The 22,315-nt window shown below is 36.6% G+C and overlaps 1 protein-coding gene across 2 annotated transcripts in view; it reads left to right on the top strand.

The window, feature by feature from the left end:
* Efna5 (ephrin A5) overlaps positions 1 to 22,315 on the top strand; it is a 278,183-nt gene that overhangs the window by 219,019 nt on the left and 36,849 nt on the right. For both annotated transcript variants that reach the window (XM_078045359.1, XM_078045357.1), the window contains exon 2: positions 9,599 to 9,891. In XM_078045359.1, coding sequence (XP_077901485.1) covers positions 9,599 to 9,891 — 293 coding nt within the window. The remainder of the gene's footprint in view (positions 1 to 9,598; positions 9,892 to 22,315) is intronic.

The following is a 22,315-nucleotide window of genomic DNA, read 5'->3' as shown; positions in this document are numbered from 1 at the left end:
GCTGGTTCCTGAGAAAGTCGGTTTCTTCTCCTGACCTTGACTGGAGGAACAGAGACTGGATGTCTGGAGGGAGGAGTACAGTCTGTATTCCACAGAAAGTCTGCTAATGGGAGCAAACCCCTAGGCATATCCCAGCCTGGTCTGGGCCTGACCTGAGCAGAAGGGAGCCTCCGAACCCAAAGATCTCTGGATTGCCAACTCACGGTTGCTGGGACACAACTCAGAGCAGAACAGTGGTTGGCAGAGACTGAAAGAGAGTCTTGGGTGTTCCTGCCAATATGATAGGCGGTTGCAGGATTTTGTGAAGCTGTCTGATGAACCCTCTCAAATAGAGGCACCTAATGCTGCTCGGCTGTGTAATTGGGATGGAAATGGGCCAATGAGAGGCAGCAGTCTGTGCTTAACCTTTTGGGAGTCTTGTTCCAGGAGACTGTGTGGGGGGAAAAGGAGCATTACAAATAATAAGCCTCTCTGCCTGATTTGTAATGAATTAGTAATAAATGGCCTAGTGCTCTACGAAATTCTGACGATTACAGAGCAGCTTTAGCTAAGTGCACGAGACCACATCTTATTTTGATCAGCTGTAGCATAGCAAAGACATGTAATTATCATAATCTAACAATTAGCCTGGCATCACTTTCCAGTGTTTAATTACCCCGATAAATGGTAATTGAATAGAGGACTTAATGACAAGAGAGAAACTTTCATTCTGCCTTAGGTGCTTAAGTTGTCTACTCGGCTAGGCATAATTTTCTAGCATTGCTTGAACAACAGTCCTGATTATCATTTTCCTTTTTGCAGTCTTCCATTATTTTGTTTCCTGATCTTGACCTTTGTTTATCATGTTATTTAACTCCTCTCAAGAATTAATACTGGGCCCCTGACTACCGAAGTTTATTGGACACTTTGCACAGTTTTCCTGTTGTTAAGCCTTGTGCCTAAGATCCTTCACCTACAATTTCCCTTCTTTGGACATCTATTAAATCACTACTAGGTGCAGATATTGTGTTAAGTGCTGAGGATCGTGAGACAAGTAAAAACCAGCACTTTCTTCAAGGAGATTGATATATGAAAAAGAGATCTGCGTGCCAGTCCAAGTTTTCTTCTAAATCTACATATTTAGGTGGAATGAATTCAATACCTTTTATAGAATGGTGTCTAATGTGTAGTTACTCTAGATCTCTTTTCTCTATCTCATACTCTCATTCCTAATCCCAGGTTTGCATCCAGCTGCTTACAAGGGTCCAAATGAAAGTAACTAGTTTTTACTGCCAACCTGCATAGAAGTAGCAACATTCTGCTTTACATCCTCATGCTTTGGATGAAATATTACTATTAGTCTTATTATTTCCTAGCATTACCAAAAATCTATATTTCCCCTTGCCTAGAGAAAGTCAAACATTTTTTAAAAAACATAAACGATATCTATTTCCTTTCTTTTGTCTTGTCATATTTTCTTTTTAAAAATAATAGAAATTACTTCCTTACCCTATAAGTCTTGGTTATCACAATTATTGGAAAATCAAAGCCAAATCTGAGACTTAGTAATGATTCCAATAAGTTATTGTTAGTGCTTAAAAAATATTTATTTCATTGTTGGCACACCATGTACTTAAGAACTTTTAAATCATTATTTTCCAAAAACTACTTCTTGAGTTGGCTAATAAAGTGAAGATTTGTTATTTCTCTTTTGTTATTATTTTTGAAACTAAGAATGGCCTGAAATTCTTCTGAGTAACTTCATCCCTCCAGGAGGCAAAAGGGCTACATGGAAGTGAGCATTCTGGCAGGTAGCTTATTTGTTTGTTTGACTCCCACATCCCCTGAACAGAATCAGTTTGTTCAATCCTGTTCTCTTAGGAACAGTAGCTGGATAACCTGTTCCACGATTTTCTGCGTCTGCTTTTGCTGGATCTATTTATGTGGCAGGTGTTCTGTGCCATGTGCTTGAGGGGATGGAAAACTCTAGATAACTTAGGGTATCGGTATCATGTGTATCTTTTTCCGGGATCTCCAGACTAGCTGAAGTGGTGAAGGAGCCTGTTTTGCATTGTGGGAACGACTTCTGTTAGGACTATACTGATTGCCAGACGTTAATTCTTTATTTTGTTTCAAATCCCCATTTGAAACCTATTTGGAGTGCCCTGCGATGCACTGGGTCTGTGAGAACTCTGCCTGCTTAATTCTTTGGCTGACTTGGCTGTTGATGTTGACACACTCTCACTCGCTGCCCCAGGCCTCTTTGGGGGCTTAGAAGCAATTAGACTGTCACCCAAATCTCCCAGTGCCTTCCTGAAGGAAAGTCTTGTTTAGGCTCTGCCAATTTAATGCTTTGTTTCCTTGGGAAGTCTTCTGTCAAACTAATAAAACAAACTCCAAATGAGTTAAAACACTGGATGAGAGGACATTTTGTGGGACTTGTATTTGAAACAGGTGTTATCCTGTGAAAATAAATTTTCTTAAACTCAGTCAAACTGATGTAACTTGTACTAGAAAAGCAATAGCACAAGCTATTTGATATGGGTGATTAGTATTAATTGTGGAATTTTAAAACCACTTTGAAAGTTCACACGCATAATACACGCGCGCACGCGCGTGTGCACACACACACACACACACAGAAAAAGTGACAGATAGGTAGTGTATTAAAGTACTAATGAATTCTGGCCAAGAAAATTATGTCTTATTACCAACAGTTCCTGAATTCATGGCAAAACTCTCATACTGTAGAATTTATAATTACCAACATATGTGAGGATAAGAACTCTGTTGAAATTTTCATTAATAGATAAACTGAGCACCCAGATTTGGAGTGCAAAATGTTTTGTCAGTATCTTACACTTCATTGGATGGAAAATATATGGCATAGCGTATTGCATTTCAGCTGCAAAAGAATAAGCAGGACACATCTCTGAAATGCCACCTTAAGCAGTTATTTTTTTGGGGTGGGGGAGGGAATTTTGTTTTTGTTTTTGTTTTTAAATCTTCATTTCTGTAGGAATATTAGTTGTTATTGGCATATTCTAGAGCCCAGAAGAGTTGGATTGGACTGACTGAGATTATGTGTCTTGCTCTTCATGTACTATCCCCTCTACCCTCAACAACTGGACTGCTTATAGTGAAATTGTCCATGCTTCTTCGTCTTTCAGAGTGGAAAGTGAAAGTTGATTACCAACATATATCAAAGACAGGCATGTTTCAGCCCATGAGAGGGAAGAAAATTTAAAAAGAGCAAAACAAATATTTGTTCAGTCCTGAGTGATGTGAATACTATTTTTCTACCCCAAGTTAGGTTTACTATTTGTATTTCATGTTTTAACCTCTGCAGGAAAACAAAAAGACCATCTTCAGATTTAGGATAGGAGAGCCATAAGGCTTGCATTCTGTGCTGAAAGGAAGAACAGAAGGAGACAAGAAGTGTGCTCTGCAACAGAGGCTGCTGTCCTGCCCATCTTACAAACACATGATTATAAACCAAATCCCCTTGTCAGTTATAGGGCCTGTTAAGACCTTTCTGGACAAATAAGAAATTCTTGTGGTTAAAAAGAGACTTCATATTCTGAAATTAGCCTTTAAATCAATAACAGTAGAATTGAAAGACAGCACTGCCAAGATTTATTAAATCTAGATTTAGTTTAAAATTTGGGAGGAAACCTAAGCTGATAAATTTGCTTAATCTTTGACCATAAATCATATCCTTCTTTTACATTTCAATTTCAGAATGTAATACATTAGGTTGCCTTGTAATTAAAGAAATGACATTGGAATTCTCTTCAAATAGGAATATTAAAACAATCACCTCTTTGACAGATTAAAATACATTTAAAATGTAATGATCAACTATGAAGTTGGTGAGTAATAACATTTTCATTGTTGAATCGTTTAAAATATTACATGAAGGGGGATAAAAGTGCCTCACAGCTTCCTAACTTCTATTAACACTGTCTCCTTTCAGTAATATTGTTTCTATATTTATGGAGGGAGGAAACTTCACTCAGGAGCTGCTTGATAAAATACCTCAGTACATATTTCCTTGGAAGCAGGTTCTTTGCTCTGCCAGCAACATATGCTAAAGGCCAATTTAAAACATTTAAATACACATCATTACCCTTCCTTTTCCAGATACAAAAAAAATGAAAAGTACTTTGGTTTTAGTAAATGAGAATGGAATGAGAAGTGAAACCTCAGGAGAAAGTGGCTAAAGATGAACTCAGAAGAGGCTTATGATGCTGCTCCTCTGTGGACTGAGCTCAGGCAGGCTCCTGTGTCCTTCTGTTCATCCTCCCCAGCTGTCAATACCCACAACACAGGAGCATGTGGGAGAGGAGGAAGTAAGGTCAATGCCATGAAGAAAGAGTCATTGAGAAAGAAAGCTAGGTGATTTCTATTTTTCCTACCAAAGAGGAACCAAGGACAGTATGAGGAAGTTCAGAACTTCTACTTGGGGCTGATGACAGACCTAGACCATTCAAGAACTAGATATTCCTTTTTTTTTTCAGGGACCCAAGGTTGAAAATAAAATAGGAGGACAAAGTCTCCTTGATTCAGGCTAACTAATGTCATAAAATGATGATTTGGTTCTTATCTCAGAAGGAAGTTGAGGCACACTGTTGATAACTAACTGAAAAGACAATTTGTCATTTCTTGTTGCCTTTATTTCATTTGATTCTGACATTCAAGTCATGATTCACCTCCATCACACAGGTTAATTAAAGGGAGAGGTATTAACAGTGGCTTTAAATTGATAATCAAAATTGTATTTAGCAATATGATGGAAAGTCATCAGGCAAACACTGACACAAATTCACTTTTCAGTTCCAATCCCAGCTTAAATTGTTACTTTTGCCATCAGTAGTCCCTAAAATATACTGGGGAATGAAACTATGCTCATGTGTATATACAGATATGTAATGATGAATCCCACTATTATATATAAAAAATTAAAAATATATTTTTTAAATGTGCTTTTTATCTAGTCTTTCAGGTGGCCTCTGGATGATCAAGAATTACTGTGAAGTGCATGATTCGTTTTTGGCATTTAAGATGATTACAAAAGACTAGTTACCAGGCTGAATTTTCCTCTTCTTAATTAAGCAAAATGATCCTTTTATAATATCATTGACATTCTCAACCAGTCACTGCAAAATTTTGATAAATGTGTAAAATGTATTCTTGCCATACATAATATATATAATATTATGTTGTATGGACCATTGACCTGAGCAGCCATGCAGTCCAGTGAGGAATAGGGACTACATTCTGTGCAGGCAAGATGTTTCCTGGCTCTTGAGACTTATGCATTGTGAGAACAGTCAGGGCAGTAATTGTTTGACTGAAACACAGTCACTTTTCTAAGTGTGGCAACAGTGCAAATTTTACATTGTGAACCAATGTGTTAATTTAGTAGAGTGTATTGCAATTATTGTTGCCTTATTTCTGAACAGCTAGATTTTATATATATATATATATATATATATATATATATATATATATATATATATATATATAATATATACACACACACATACACTGCAATCTCACAGTAGAGAAGCACAGACACAATAGATGAAATTAAGGAAAAGGAGGAGAGAGTAGACATTTACAAGAAAATATCCAAGAGATTTACAAATGTGTAATAGCAGTGTCTGTGCTATCCATGGCATTGGTAAATACTGGCATGCAGAATCATTTTTTTTCTAGATGTGAATTTACTCTTTTAACATGAGCTAAAGCTTATGAAAGCTGTTTCCTGATGAAAAAAAAATCTCTTTATGTGAATAGCTGCTGAGCCCAACAACACTTTATTCTCTGAAAGACTGAAATGGTGTGAATGCTTGACTCAGGAGCTAACTTTGTCATCTGAGCTCATTCTACATGTTGAGGCACCCTGTAGCTTTTGGCACTCCAATCCGGTGGGGAAGAGAGTACGGCTGGTTCACCTTGTGTCTGGGTTGTCCTGAAAGATCAGCATAAACTTAAGGTAACCTGATGGCACTCATATACTCTTGAGGGCTCCATCTTACAAGGGGAATTTCTACAACTGGTGGATCTCTAGAGCCATCATGGTTAGGAGCACATTGTGATTAGGAATATGCTTTAGAATCTCTAAGGACTGAGTTCAGATTTTAACTTTGTTCTGAGTTATTCACTGTGAAAAAATATTGAAATGAGAGGATAACATCCTCTCTCAATGACATTTTATCACTGGTAAAATGAGACTAAGGATAATAACCCATTAGGGTTGTTTTGAGGATTTTGGATAACATATGTAAAGCACAAATAGATCCTGGATACAGCAAATATTTGTTGAATCTGTAAACAGAACTAAAACCTCACTGAGAATGAGAATTGTCCCTTTGGAGGAATACAGAGTAGACCTCAGGACTTGACATTAGAGTTTAATCTTTCACCAAATGGAATAGACAGGAGCTTTATTTCTGAGGTCAGACTGCTTTGGTCTGTATTCTGCCTCCACTATTTTGCTAGTTGTGTAACATTGACCTCTTGATCTCAGTTTCCTCATCTTTAAATAAATGTAGTAATAGTGTGTTTTCTGTGGGACAGTGGTAAAGATTAAATTGAAATAAAGAATGTAACATAATAAGCACTCAGTAATGTTAGTCATGCTTCTATGCCCTTCAGAGAAGGTCAGGAAAGAATGGCGCAGCACCACTTTGTACCTGAAGAAGGCCATTTGCTATAGTATTAGAATATCTAATCCCAAACTTGTCTTTGGATTATACTTAAGTATGTTGTACAGATGCCTTTTATGAGCTCCAGCTTGTCATTGTTTTTAGACCTTTATTGTCCATTCTTTGAAATTTGCATTAGTAGACTAATTTATGCAAATTAAAGATCTGAAACAGAAATGTAAATTGATTCCATGATAAATCATCATCTTTTCTTTGTCGTTGGATAGAGGGTCAGAAATAATAATCGCTAGGGTGAATTACAGGTCTAAAATAACACCACAGTAATTTAGTTAACCTTTCACACAAAGTAAAATGTCACCGGAAGGGATTACTGGTCAATCCAACCTAGAGTGGCCCTTTGGTCCCACAGTTTGCTTTATAAAAATTTTAGCAACATTGATAGTGATAAAAATTGGAATAAGGAGTTACAATTGAGTTGTCAAAAAAAAAAAAACAGTGCCAATGTTTTTAACTTGCGGAATAAAGGAATTATAGACTAAAGAAATTATAGAATAAAAGAGTAACAGAAAGCGTCTGGGTAATGGCAGTTTTAATTTTTATTTTCACTTTTGAGCAGTGCCAAATGCTAGTCGAAGCTAAAATGAGTGACACTTAGGGAAAGAAAAAAAACTTCCCCCTTGAATGTCTTTAAAATCTGTAATAATAATATAATAATATAAAGTGCATCTGGGCATTGCCTTCTGCTGTCGTTCTTGTCTGGCTGTCCTCCAAAACTGCCAGGCTACTCTGAGTGCTGATGATTCACATCCCAGCACCCTTTCATCTGAACATTGCAGTGTCTTTTCTTTGTACTTTGGCAGTGATGTTACCTTGATGTTCAAAAATCTTTTAAAGGCAACACAGTCTTCCCTTGCATCTTGACAAATCATTCATTGTCTATTAGTAATAAAGAAAAAGTGAATCCATGATCCCTGTAAATATAAAGAAATAAATACTTGAGTATTTTAGGTTTTTTTTAAATGGTTGTTTTGAGATCCTGATAATCTTTCCTTATTTCTCATGTTATCAATCAACATACATTTGCTTTTTATTAGTTTTCTGGGCTGTGACTTGAAGTACCCATGAGAGGCTGGCAAGAACCTTCTCATTGTTATCTAACTTATCTATAAGGAAACTGAGGCTCAGGATGATGTATGACTCTTCCATTCAACCAATAGCAGATCCAGTCCTTAAATCTATGTCGACTCACTCAAAATGAGTGGTGCCTCCATTATTTTACAACAGTGTCTCTCGGAAGGGAATTGCAGCTTTGTGGGAAATATTTAGCATCCAGAACAAGAGTGGTGTATTTCTACTGAGGTGAACATTGGTCCCAAGCGCTCAGAGGGCCTTGTTGTGTTTAGGTCCTACATTTTAAGAGAACACATTGGGAAACTGGAGGGCCTGAGAGGGTCAACAAACTAGAAAGGAGTTTGGGAACTACACCAGAGATAACCAAAGGAATCAGGATTTTCCTGTCTGGTGAAACGAGGATATAGAGAGACATAGCTGACATCTCTGAATGTTTTATGGACTACTTTGTGGAAGAGGAATTAGATTTGTTCGCTGTAATTCCAGGCAACAGAAGTAGGATCACTGGGTAGAAATTACACAGAAGCAGATTTATGCTCAATATAAGAAGAGACTTTCTAACATTTAGAGATGTCCAAAAATGGAATACAGAAACTCACCATCACTGGAAAGTGTTCATGCTGAGACTGTCCGACTTGAAGATTATATGGCTTTATGAGTGTCATATTTCAGCAGTAACAGCATTTTATGATGAACCTTTCCAAGGGCTCAGGGAAGAATTTCCTCACTTGCTAAAAACAAAGGAGTCTAATAGGCTTTTTCACCACAATTTCAGACTGAGAAAGTTGTATCCACTAGGATTCCTGTTTTATACATCACTGGGTCCTGTAAAATATTTTTAACTTATAGGGAAAGATATTAAATAAGCAAATATTTGTAAGAATTAAAGCAAAAAATGTGATATTTTCAACACTTATGGTGTGTGTATGTATGTGTGCACATGCATTTTGAGTGTTTTAGGATGAATTTGCCATGGTTTTGTTATTGTCACCTGGCTTGTGACTTTCACAGCTTATAAGTCCAACCCTAGAATGTGACTTATAAAATCAAAAGAAACAGGGGAAAAGTCATTTGATGTAGATGGTTTCAATTTTCTTAATAATGGAAAAGAACATGGCATCAAAAGAGTGATGAGATAAAATGAGTTGGTGACCTAAGCAGGACTAAGAATACTGAACTAGGATCCAAAGTTTTCATTCTGTAGGTCTAACTCAAATATTCTCTGCTTCATGTTTATGCCTTATGTTTTTATTTTCCTCTAAAATGAAGATATTGCTTCAGGAATTTTTTAACTTTTACATTTTATGATTCCAATTCTAGCAGTTTAATAGCACTAATTCTCTACATTTGCATAGGAAATCAAAATGACCTCATTTATAATTGAAACAATTCAATAATTTATTGTTCTTTAATTTGCTTATTTATATATTCAGAAATATTTATTGTGAAACTATCTTAAATGTATGAAAACTTTTCTTCAATGTGTATGATTTTAAGAATAAATGGAGAACAACAAATCAAAATTCATTTTTGAAAGAATGATGTTTAATGTAATAATTAGAATAAAAGTGAGGCACTTCTTTTTTAGGGTATTTGGAAAGAAACTTAGTGGAATTCCTCTGTAAATGGCTTATTGTTGCTTGGATTTAGAACTGCAATATTTCAAACCATTTCCAAAATCATAATAGTGTTCATTAAGAGCTTATTAGACTAAATCCTTTAGTCCTAGAATTATTAAAGAGTGCAACCACTAATTTACACCAGAAACCCCTTCCACCATGAATTATTTCTTCGTTTTCTTCTTCTTCCAACAGATTCCAGAGGGGTGACTACCACATTGATGTCTGTATCAATGACTACCTGGATGTTTTCTGCCCTCACTATGAGGACTCCGTCCCAGAAGATAAGACTGAGCGCTATGTCCTCTACATGGTCAACTTTGATGGGTACAGTGCCTGCGACCACACTTCCAAAGGCTTCAAGAGATGGGAATGTAACCGGCCTCACTCTCCAAATGGACCACTGAAGTTCTCTGAAAAATTCCAGCTCTTCACTCCCTTTTCTCTAGGATTTGAATTCAGGCCAGGCCGAGAATATTTCTACATCTGTGAGTATATAGAGATTTATCATGTTGTAGGGCGGCTGCAATAATCCAGACTAATATTTTACCCATGTTGCAGAGAATTGCAGAGCTGGACTCTGCATTACAGATGTCTCCTTGTAAATGCATACATCATGATCCCTAGATACGTTAGCAGGGAATTGAGAGCACAAATTAGATTAAAGACACAGCGCCTCTTCCCCTATGAAATTGCGTGTCAGCCTGTTCAGTGAACCTCTGCTGACTTGTATTTCTTTTAAATGAAAATGGCCAGGACTTCTCCAAAGCTCAGGAAAAGAAAAGAGATTCCTGAAAAAAAAATTAAGGCAAATAATTAAATTTACATAGCTTGGAGTCATTGCATTTCTTATTCAGGTGTCAGCAATATCCTTTCAATCATCCACAGTTTTCATGGAGAAAGCCAAAACTCCTGCAAATGTCAGCATGCTGACGATAAATACTCTGTTTGCACCAAGGAGAAGAGACAATTATTAAGAGCAGCTGTGTCTTTAAGCAGGAAAAAGTGTGAAGAAGTATCACGCAAGGGTTCCCAGGGAACTGGTATGAGTGAGTTTCTCACCTGTGAACATTAAGTGACTGTCCTGAGAGAGCTCTACCACTTCCTCAGCAGACTTCTGCATTAATCTCAATGCCATGGCCTTGTTTCTTCTCCATTATTTACACATCACTTCTTCATGCAACAGACTATTATATATTATTGATAAATGTTTCTCAAACTTCACTGTGCACAGAATCATCTGGGGCTCTTGTAGCAATGCATATTCTGACCTGGGTCTGAGGCAGAGCCTGAGATTCCATAGATATAAAGCTCCCAGGTGGTGCTGATGCTGCTGGCCTATGGACCACACATTGAACAGCAAAAGTATAGGTAATACACATTTAGGTAGCTGGCTGTGTACCTGGACTTACCTTTGGCCGATATCAAATATTTAGACTAGCCATTTCCATGTAATTTCAGTGTTAACTGAAATAGATAAAGGAGTATTTGTTCGTAAGTAGATTAATTGAACAGCTTATGGTGGCTCAGAAATGCTGGGGGTGCAAGATTAAGAGACATTGTCTCCTTTTAGGGTGTAACCTTCTAGTGAGGAATAGACATGTAAATAGAGTATAAATAGACAATTACTACATGAAGATAAATGCAGGAAGCAGCGAGAACTTGGGGGAAGTTGTGCCTCACTTGCTTGGAAGGATCAGAAAGTACAGCTGCACCCAGTGTGCAGAGATGCCAGTAATACCCCTCAGTATGCTTAGCCTCAGCTTTTCACCTCACACAAACAAGATAAAGAACATTCCTGCTTTTCTGAGTCATTTCTCAGTTCAAACATCCCCACCCTGGTAGTTTTACATCTACTGAAATTTCTCCGCTCCTCTTCTCCTCAAAACGGAATTTTACAATCAGTCAGATTTCATCATCATATGGGTTCTCTCACTTATAATGCAAGTGAATTTGAAAAGGAAATTGAACAGTACCAGTTTTATTATTTCAGTACATTTTTCAGTTGTTAGTCATGAGAAAACATGTAAAAGCCTTGATACTATCTCACATTCGATCCATAAAAAAAGAATAAGAATATTGAGTTCCACAGATGCAGGAAATACTGGCATACGGTGAATTCACACGTTCTCAGGCACAGCCTGCTCTTGACTTTTGCTGATTTCTTACTTTGTAAAAGAATCTCATTCAGCAAACAAGAAAAAGAGAAGAGGAGGTCTTCAATTATGGGATAGCATCTCATTAATTACCTAACTGCAAAATACTATACTAATGGAAGAAGAAATTATTGCCAGTTTTGAAATTTTCTTATTGGCTTCTTAGATTAAAAGACAACAACAAAAGCATAAACCAAAAATGAATAGAGAGCACCAAGATGGAAACATACCCACCAGCTAACTGGTTGATTGCATGATTATTAAAAATTATAGAATCCATTGAGGTTCATAAGCAAGATGTTATTATTCAAATATACCCATAGTGCTTATGACTGGTTTTTCCTCATTTGTGGTTAAATTCAATATTTCACTAAAAATCATTATGTGTCTTCTATAACATTCATTTAACAGAGTCATTTAACTGTCAAGGGTTCCCGTCAAAGTAATTGTTCCAAAATGCTTCAAAATATCAAGAGCTTTTTGCTGTTCAGCTGAGTTTAACTTGAATTACTTTTTTAATGAAAGGTAAAATAGCACAAAATTAGCAGCAAAACGACGTTCATTTACAAGAAGCACAGTAGCCTGGTGTTCAATTAAATTGAATTTCCAACCATGTTTTTGACCCACAAAAGCATCCTTCCCTGTCTTTTCAGTAATAAAAGGGTTTCCTCCCTTTCACCACCAACAGCAGTAGGGGCAGAGCTAACATGGATGTCTTCCAGACATTTAATGTACTGTGGTCATAATTAAACTAAAGGATTCTTAGGGGAGAATTGGCCCTCGGCTGAATTTTCCTCTTAGTGTGTGTGGAATGAACAAGATGGTTGGGAAATGGCCTTTCTCACACCACCATAGAAGAGGCTTCATGGCCCATATCTCAGGAGCAAGCTTGGCCTCCACTCATCAGTTTATAAAATGTTCTTACCGAGACAGGAGTATGTTTCAACTCCTCATGGCCTAAGCATCTCTTCCAAATTCTCCAAGACAAAAGAAAGAGGGAAAGAGACCCCATACCCTATTATCTGACCTGCATTAGAGGCTAGAGGGAGGCTTACCTTTTGTGAGGTAGAATATCAGAACACAGATACAGACCCAGGTTTGCGGGTCTGTATCTGTGTTCTGATTACCTAAACCTAGAAAGGACACAAATTAGAGAATTCTTATTATGTTCTTCTATATCTTCAGCCAGAATTATTTCCTAATTTCTTTGTGTTTTCTAAAATTAATGATTTAGTAGTAAAAACATCTCATAGGAGGTTGCCAACTTACCTTTAAAATGAAACATCCTTCACAGTCTATATCCTTTCTTCAACCCCAAATATATCTACACTGTTTTCCTTCCCTTTAGAACAGACAGCACATTGAATAGTTATAACCACTCATAATTACAAAGCAGACTAGGGTCATTCCTGAATCTGACAAATACTGTTTTTCATTGGCAGGAGTAACTTGGGTAAGAGGTTGGCATACTGAAGTTTTTACAAAAAGTTGGTGGCTTTCTATCAGTGATAAATTGGTAGAACTACCTGTCAACTGACTAAGGTAATAGACTTCCTAAAGAAGAGTAATTTTAGAGTCTTCAAAAATACTCATTTTAGGAATTTCAAAAGTACTCATTTTAGAAATGCTTCACATAAATATTAACCCAATATGGGTATGTTTGGAAGAATATTTTCTGCTCTTATTTTTAAATCAGAAAGGATTAAGAGAAATGTTTTAAACACAGGCAATATAAGTTATCTTTTTAAGTACATAGAAATACTGATTTTGAATGTACCCTCTTGTTAAGTAAAGAAAACTGAGTCCCTTTCTTCCTCTAAGTTGCTGGATAATCTTGGGTAAAATCAGTTAATCTCTCTGGAGCTCTAATTCTGCATCTTAAAAGCATTTGGTTACAATTGATGATTTCAGAAATCTCTTGGCTCTTTAATATCATAATCTCATAACATTTTTTTCTAGAGGCTTGTAGCTTTGGAGTAAGAGATAACATGTGTGAAGTGGCCCACTCCAGTGCCTTACTTAGTTGGTGTCAATAAATACCAATTAAAGGGAAATTCAAATGCACACTGGAGAGGTGTATTCGAATGGTTGAACTAGTTGTTTCCCTGCCACCTGTCCAGGCCCCCATTACCTGTGGTCTCCACTAATCTAGCAAACTCCTATGTGTTTCCTTCTGCTTGTGTCACTGCTCTGTCAAAGCTTTCCAGCAACTTCCCATCTCACCAGAATAATAGTCTCTCACTTGGCTAGCAGGGTCCTCCACCATCAGCCTCTCTGATTTTCTCTTCCACCACTCACTGCCTTATTCTCTCTGATCCATCCATCCTGCCCTCTTTCCTGCTTCACATTCCTGACCAGCGTCAGCATCTTGGAGCTTTATTGTCCCTTTGGCTGAGGTTCTCATTTCTCCAGGCATTTACCCACCCCCCTTCCTCTCATGTTCTTTAGAGTTGTGTTAAAAGTATCTTCATTAAAGGTTGTTCTGACTTCGTTGTATGAAATTAACACCTCCTTTATTGTTCTGTATATTCTTCTCCTCTGTTTGCCCTGAGATGCTCATCACCCTGACCTTGTCTAATAATGGTCGGTTGTTCGTAGCTGTTGTCACTCCATACTGGGTATGATATTGCTTGGTATGTAGTAGATTCTTAGTAAACACGAGTAACTACTGTACCTTTCTAAACACTACAGCACTCCGCGACTCTCAAACCAGAACTACGAGATAGTGTTCTTTTTACGGGTGCAGAAACCGAGGCACAAGGATAGATAACTTGAAAAAGTTTCACACAGATAATAAATGGCTGATCTGAGAGGAAATCAGGTGACTAAGTAATGAAAATAAGTGAAAAGATGAAGTGCTAGGTCTTATACTTCAAAAGGAAAACTATGTGTTATATTTTTTAAAAAGATCAAAAACAAAGAGTACTCACTTTGACATTCACTGTTTAGAGAATGCTACTTTATAAACTCTCCCTATAAATCCCAAATCAGATAATAGAGAAATTTTAAACAAATTTATGCATTTTCAGCTCTCCAAAGGATACTTTCCATCTCCAGGATATATTTCAACTGTATCTTCTTAGATAACTTTAGAAGCCTGAAAAGTTTTATTTTCAAAGAAATTCTTTTTAAGTTTGCTAAATATGTAGTATCCATACTGAATCATGTTCAAACAGTTGATTCAGGAATTTTAGCATGAATTGAATCAGGAGTTTTAATGAGAGACCCACCAAAAAAGACAAATGTTATTTAATAAAAAGGCAGAGAATTCTAGCATTCACTACATCTGATATGTCTGGGAACACTCTATATTTCTATGGACATCATTCTTAAATCCATAATATCTAACTTCTTGGGTGTGGGCTGGGCATGTGGCTCATGTGGTAGCGCGCTCACCTGGCATGCGTGTGGCCCAGGTTCAATCCTCAGCACCACAGACAAACAAAGATGTTGTGTCCGCCTAAAATAGATATTAAAGGTTCTCTCTCTCTCTCTCTCAAAAAAAAATAATAATAATAACTTCTTGGGTGCATGTGGTTAACTGCTAATTCTCTGCTTTATGTATTTTAGTTGAAAGTATACAGGTTTGTCATCAACCATGAGGCAATTTTAATATGCTCTATACAATTTTATAAATTAAAAATAGTTTTTTAAATTTCTAAGTGATACCTTATTAAAATGATAGAGATGAGCTTCAGAAATTATTTGATTATGCAATATTATTATTAACTAACCTTTTAAAAGTATAAGAATATTCAGTTAAACAGATCACACTAATATAAAAAAGAAACTCCTATAGTTAACAGTTGTATATGTTCCAAAACCTTTTTTGCAGGTGAGTTGTTTGGAACTTAGAATGAAGTTTCTCATAGATGTGTTTATAAAATCAAGCAAGTGCTCCATAATTCATGATATGAAGAATCTACTTAGCTACACTATTGATTAAAAAAAACTGTCTTTTGAATGAAAAAAAATATTTTTTAAAAAAAGCATTCAGAAGAGTTATTCAATAAATATTCCTCAAATGAATAGATGTTGCAATAGTAAAATACATAGAAGGAAGAGGCTTTTTATAAAAGTATTTGTATGATAATGTTTTTAAAAAGCAAATAACTTAGAGTTTCCAAGTTATAATGCACCCTCTGTAGTAGTTTCCTAGTTTCTTAGTAATACTTTTGATCATATGTTGAAAGTCATTAAAGCAGAATAGAACACAGTTTAAATTTTTACAAATTTAGAGAAAAGAGCACAGATCACCCCTCCTGCAAGAGGATAGCCAGGGCACTAAAGCTTCCTCCTGTACTCCTAATAGCTACATGACCTTGGCAAATTACTTGACTTAATCCAGCTTTACTCTCTTCATCTGTAAAATGGGTATAATTATAAAAATTCTTTATTACAATCTTACCACCAAGACTTAGTTAATGAAATGTTGTTGTTGTTGTTGTTGTTGTTTTTTAAAGTCAGTTGCTAAAAGGATACTTTCAGGAATCCATATCCAAAGAATTTTGAATCCTTCATAGTTAAGGTAACTTGAACAGCTCAGATTGATAACTTTTATTTAAAAAGAAAATCCTAATATCATAAAGATTAAAAAAAAGTTTATGGGCTGGGTTTGTGGCTCAAGCAGTAGTACGCTCGCCTGGCATGCGTGCGACCTGGGTTCGATCCTCAGCACCACATACCAACAAAAGATGTGTCTGCCGAGAACTAAAAAATAAATATTAAAAAAAAAAAAATCTTGAGAGAGCTGCGAATTTGTAAGTCTGCTTTTTAAAAAAAAAAAAACGTTTAAAATTCTTAAAGAACATTATGGAGGGTCTGGGGTTGTGGCTTAGTGGTAAAGCGCTTGCCTAGCATGTGTGAGGCACTGGTTTCAACTCTCAGCACCACATAAAAATAAATAAATAAATAAATAAATAAATAATTCATTCACAACTAGAAAAATACATTTTTAAAAAAGAACATCATGGGTTAGAGGTCTTCGTTCCCCTTTAGATGTCTATTTTTTTGTTTTTTTAATGTGGTGCTAAGGATGGAACCCAGGGCCTTGCATGTGCTAGGCAAGCGCTCTACCGCTGAGCCACAACCACAGCCCTAGATGTTTTTTTTTCTAATTGACTTTCATTGGTAATCTATATTACAAATTATTTTGTTCTTTATACTTCATACCAATCCACCTTTTTACTGAAATTTTCTTATTGAAATAAATGAGTGTCAAAACATCATAATTAGCAATGCAGGAGGTAATCCTTTTTACTTTATACTACTTTACTCTTACAGGAGAGGTGATCTGTAAATACAGCATATGTTCATCTGTTCATTTGTTTGTTCTTCCTTTTTTTTTTTTTTTATTTTCCCCCTTGTCTGGGGGTGCTGTACCATTGAGCTATATCCCCCATCCCTTTTCATTTTTTAAAATTTACTTTGAGGAGGAGTTTCACTAAGTTGCTAAGGCTAAACTTGAACTTGCAGTTCTCCTCCTCAACCTTCTGAGTCTCTGGGTTTATAAGTGTGTGTCGCTGTACCCAGTACAATGTACTTTCTTAAAATGAAAACCTCAACACATGTTTCAATATGTATATGCATTTTACTTTTGTTCTTGGAAAATATTTTTGATTACTGAAGGCTTATTTTAGCATTATTTGCTGTAGCATCAACTCTGCTGAGATTCAGGTTTGTTTTATTTTTTCAACTGAAATTTCCAGTAGGACTATGGTCAGATAATTTGTTCACTGCCTCTATTTGTTTTTAGGTGTGTGGACCTAGAGGATGGTCTTTCAAGGCACATTTGTATTAATCAGGAAGCAGTAAAGAGCAGTGTTAGGAAATTGAGAAATTTTAATATTTTCTAAAGCAAAAAAAAATGAAAACTTTTTTTTTTTTTTAGTTTTGTTTTATTTTGAAAATAGAATGGAATAGTTTTTCTCCACTTGGGTACTGGAAATTTTTGAGGGATTGTATTAGGTCTGTCTCTGAAAATAGTCTTTTTATTTCCTTTGTATACTTTCACAGGTCTTTAGTGAACCTGCAAGAATGCACCTTTTCATTTAAAGAATGAGTTTAGAGAATTGTGTCTGTTTCAAGCTGTCCCTAGCCATCTTTCAGGAAAGCATGAATGGATTTCAAGGGCTCTTAAATTAAAGTTAAATAAAGAACCTGAAAGAGGATATTTAGGGACTTCAGGATATTTTTCTGTGTTAATTATAATTTTCTGTTATGAGAACAATTGTTTATTGCCAGGTGCCTGTTAACCTTCCAAATAGAAAGCTCAGCATCAGCCAGGTCTGTCAGAGCAGATGCTGCTCCCATGCTTTGTAGAGGTTTCACCTGATGCATTTCAGATAGTCTGGATGAAATCAAAGGAGGAAAAAGCAATGGACAGGAACACAGGATATTTAAAGGAACTTTATTTTTTTAAGCAATATTATTTGGTCAAGTCATAATATTTTTTTTAAAGAAATACATGCCCTGTTAAATACTAGATGCAAGGATGATTCAAACTCAACTACTGTTAAAAATAATCAGAGAAATTAATACCAGGTCTGTGAAAAGGAATCTGGAGCAAACACAACTGCTTAATAGATTTTGACATTGGGAGCATTCTTAAAGATTGCAAAGGGAGTCTTAAAAGCTGTTGAATAATTGGGACTTGATGGAAATTCATGGTATCAGCCACAAGAAACTGAAGACTCATGAGCATCCTTCTCATTGTCTGAATTTTTCAAAGGCTGCGACATTCAGATAAGAAGTTCAAAAACAAAATAATTTGTGTTTGTACTCCTTTTAAGAATTCAAAATGCTATTAGGAGACAGAGGAAGCATGTAGAGTTCTGGCCTCCGAAGGGGTGAGAAGGAATTATGTCACCTTTTGCTTCCCTTTACCACACTGAGAATAAATGCTGAATGGGAAACGAATTAAAGGATTGCTCCTTTTATCCCTAAATGTCAAAAGTGGCCACATCTCCTAGAGAAATAACACACCTGATTAATTGTGTAATTTCACAGAGAAGCAATAATTCTCGGCCTTATAAACACGTAATGTACTAATTTGGTTTCAGACTTAACAGAAAAGAGTTTAATGAGCTGCTGCATTGTGTGTATGTGTGGTGTTACATAGAGCAGATGCCAGGAGAAATGGAAATAACACGCCAGTGACACTTGGAATAACAGTGTTTATACTTCATTGACTTTGGGTTGTCAGCATGCTATTCTCTGTGTTTCCCTTAGTAACTTATTAAGGCAACTGAACTTCGGTGTGATGATGTGTAAGTGTCATTTGTTGTAAATTACACAAGCATGCATACAGCAAATGCATAGCCAATCTTCGGGGAGGAAAATACTTTCCAGCATAGGCGATCAAAAATCTTATCCATGAGACATGCACACAGAGTGAAAGGTGACTCTGAACACGGTGCAGGCTGGAAGAACAGGACTGTGGTCTTTCATCAGAAGAAATACTATTTCTACAGATTTTCCCACTCATCTATTCTTGCTCTATTTTAACAGAATGGTCGTGTAACTCTTGGTTTGAAAGTTGTCATACAGCCTCACAGCAGGCTTATATTATCTACAGAGTTCTTTATGAGGAAATATAAATCACTACAAATGAGACTTTTCACAGCCAGAGATATGTAGAAATGTGTGTCAGTGCTTTGCTGGCTTGCTAAAAAATATCTCTAGGCTCTGAAGCTCTCTCACAACTCATCTCTGCTCCCTACCCTTTTGGGAAGCAATTCTCAAAACTTGAGATTTATGATCCAGAGAGCTGATAGTGGCTATAAAGTTTTCTATTTTCTCTTTTCTTTAATATTAATGCAGAGAACGAAGCATTATCATTCATTATTTTAGTTCACGAGTATCCTGTGGGCTTGAAATATGGTTACTGGGGATATGGCTTACCTCCGTTTAATAGGGGAAATATGTGGACTTTGGCAACAGGCTGCTTTTCCAGTGAATATTTTTAGACAGATTGTATAAAATTCACATTAAGAACCGAACTTTAATATATATGCTATATTCAGGTTTGGTTGTAAAATTTAAAGCTTTACAAAATATTAATTCATTCTTAGTCCCCAAAGTAAAATATCATATATTGGCAAACACTCAACCAGTCTATTATTGTTAGAAATTGGAGTGATAATATCTTTTCATTTTACTATTTTCATAGATGTACAATATTTTCAACTACTTTTATCTACGTTAATATTAGCTAAATTTAGTTTTAAGTTGACATTTCCTTTTGTATGCAAATTCTTAAAAATGACAGCAAGCTCAAAATCATTAAAAAAGAACATATATTGTTTTCAATTTAAACTTGCCCAATTTTTATTACCTCTAATACCAAGCTTCTAATATAAATTTGCTTTGCCCGATTTTTAACATTTCTTCTAAAGTTTATTTTCTCCTCAAGTAAATTGTCACAGATTACCTCTGAAATCTGAATTGATGAGGTTTCACTGCATATATCATGTTTTGCTTTAACAGTTTCAGTGGGTCTTCGCCCTTAAGTTCAGAAATTCTTGCACTGTTCTAGATGAAATTTTAAGAAACAAATCTCAACAAGTAGAGTAAAACTAGAGGCCAAAAATGTGGGTGGGCAAATGTTCTACATTGAACAGAATGCCTACATGTACTGCTGTATATGCCTAGTCGTTTAGCTTGTTTTGAGACAATGATGAATCCTGCAGTGACTTAAATGAAGTTTAGATTAGCCTTTTGCTAAAGGTTTACTTATGCCTTGCCTTGCCTAATAACTTGCTCTTCTAACTCTTGTTCCAATCACTGTGATTTTAGTGACTTAGCTTTTATTGTGACATACTATGTGCCAGGCCCAATGCTGAGGTCTTAACAGGTTTTAACTCACCAGATCCTCCTCTGTGAGGTAGGTATTACTATTATTCTTGTTGAATAGATGAGGACAGTGGGGCTCAGTGAGGTTAGGCAACTTGCTTGAAGATCACATAGTGATGGCAGGGTGCAGTGGTGCCCCCTGTAATCCCAGCAGCTCAGGAGGCTGAGACAGGAGGATTGTGAGTTCAAAGCCAGCCTCAGCAATGGCAAGGCTGCTAAACAACTCAGTGAGACCCTGTCTCTAAATAAAATACAAAAAAATAGGCCTAGGGATATGGTCGAGTGCCCCTGAGTTCAATCCCTGGTATTACTCTCCCTGCAAAAAAAAAAAAAAAAAAAAAATTGATTGCATAGTAATGATGTCAGGATTCAAACCCATGCAGTTTACCTCCAATCTAGGCTCTTAATTCATTTATTTCATTATTTAAAACAAAATTAGTTGCTAGGGATGTAATCCAGGGCTTCGTACATGTTATATACACTCTGTACCACTGAGCTATATCCCAGCCTCATAATAAACATTTTTAAAGAAGTGAAAATGAGACTGCTTTCAGACACCATTGACAGATCATTATGTACGTCCTACCTCAACCCTGGAAGTTAAGGCGTATTCTAAAAGTAGCTAATGTGAAATATATAGTAAATTTCATGTTACCTTATTCCTGAGATTCACATACTAAAAGATATATGGGTTTTTAAAAGAAAGCAGAACACTCTTAAATGGTTTGTGAGGTCAGGATATGATGACATAATAAGATGTGTCATTTACCATTTCTCCTTCAATTGTGATGAAAATGCTTAATGATTAGCGAGACTATTGAAAGTATATGTCTCTTTGGAGCCCTGTGTCATTTTTCAGTGTTAAATTTCATTAACAGAATCAATACCTCCATGTAGACATGGGAGGATATATTGCAAAGCTTTGTGATCAACTGTCTCTACACTACATCTTGTTAATATGACCTGCCAGGGATGGCCTTACCTCCTTAAGAGCACAGGGGTTGCCAATTTTTGTAATTATTGTTAGTTGTCACTGCTGATGCTATTGCTCCTGTTATTCAAGATTTGCCACTTTATTTTTAAGCCAGGCGTACTCTAAAACTGAGCTGCATCCACTAAGTTGCCCCGGCTGGCCTCAAACTTGCAATCTTCCTGCTCTGCTTTCTGAGTCATTGGGATTGCAGGCATGTTCTGTGCCGAGCTAGATCCACCACTCTTTCATAGACTTGGAGTTATTATTATACATCTTTATAGAGTTGAAGTTATTATACATCTTGGCAGGGAAAAAAAAGAGAGGAGTAGAGATTCTATAAGGAGAAGGGCCACTTTGAGGATTTATGACCTTTTAGATTCTTTAAAATGAAGTTCAGGAGTTGTGGTAGCCACAAGCAGCACCAGTATTTTACACAGAATGGGTCTGGGCGCTGGCTCCTAAGAGTGGTTGCCCAGAGACAATGGCCCCACTTCCCTCCAGTGAACAAGCTTTGTGCAGCTCATGTGGGTTTCTTCTTACCTGCCTCCCCCTCTCCTGATAAGAAAACCAGAACAGAAAAGACAGTTGTTTTAGTTAGCTCTTTCGCTGCTGAAACTAGAAAACCTGACTAGAACAATTGTAGGGAAAGGTTTATTTAGGGGCTCACAGTTCATGGTTTCAAAAGTCTCAATCCATAAGGGGCAGGCTCCATTCCTCAGGGCTTGAGATGAGGCAGGACATCATGGCAGAAGAGTGTGGTAGAAAGAAGCAGCTCACATGGTGTTTGGGAAGCAGAGAGAGAGGTCTCCCCTTTGATACAAATATATACCCCCAAACCACACCCCCCCCCAATTCCCACCTCCTCCAGCCACACCCTACCACTTCAGTTACCACTCGGTTAATCCCTGTCAGGGAGTAATTCACTGATTG

Source organism: Ictidomys tridecemlineatus, chromosome 1 (genome assembly GCF_052094955.1).
Source record: "Ictidomys tridecemlineatus isolate mIctTri1 chromosome 1, mIctTri1.hap1, whole genome shotgun sequence".
Classification (NCBI taxonomy): Eukaryota; Metazoa; Chordata; class Mammalia; order Rodentia; family Sciuridae; genus Ictidomys; species Ictidomys tridecemlineatus.
Note: the sequence above shows the minus strand (reverse complement) of the source record. Positions and strands in the feature narration are given on the sequence as shown.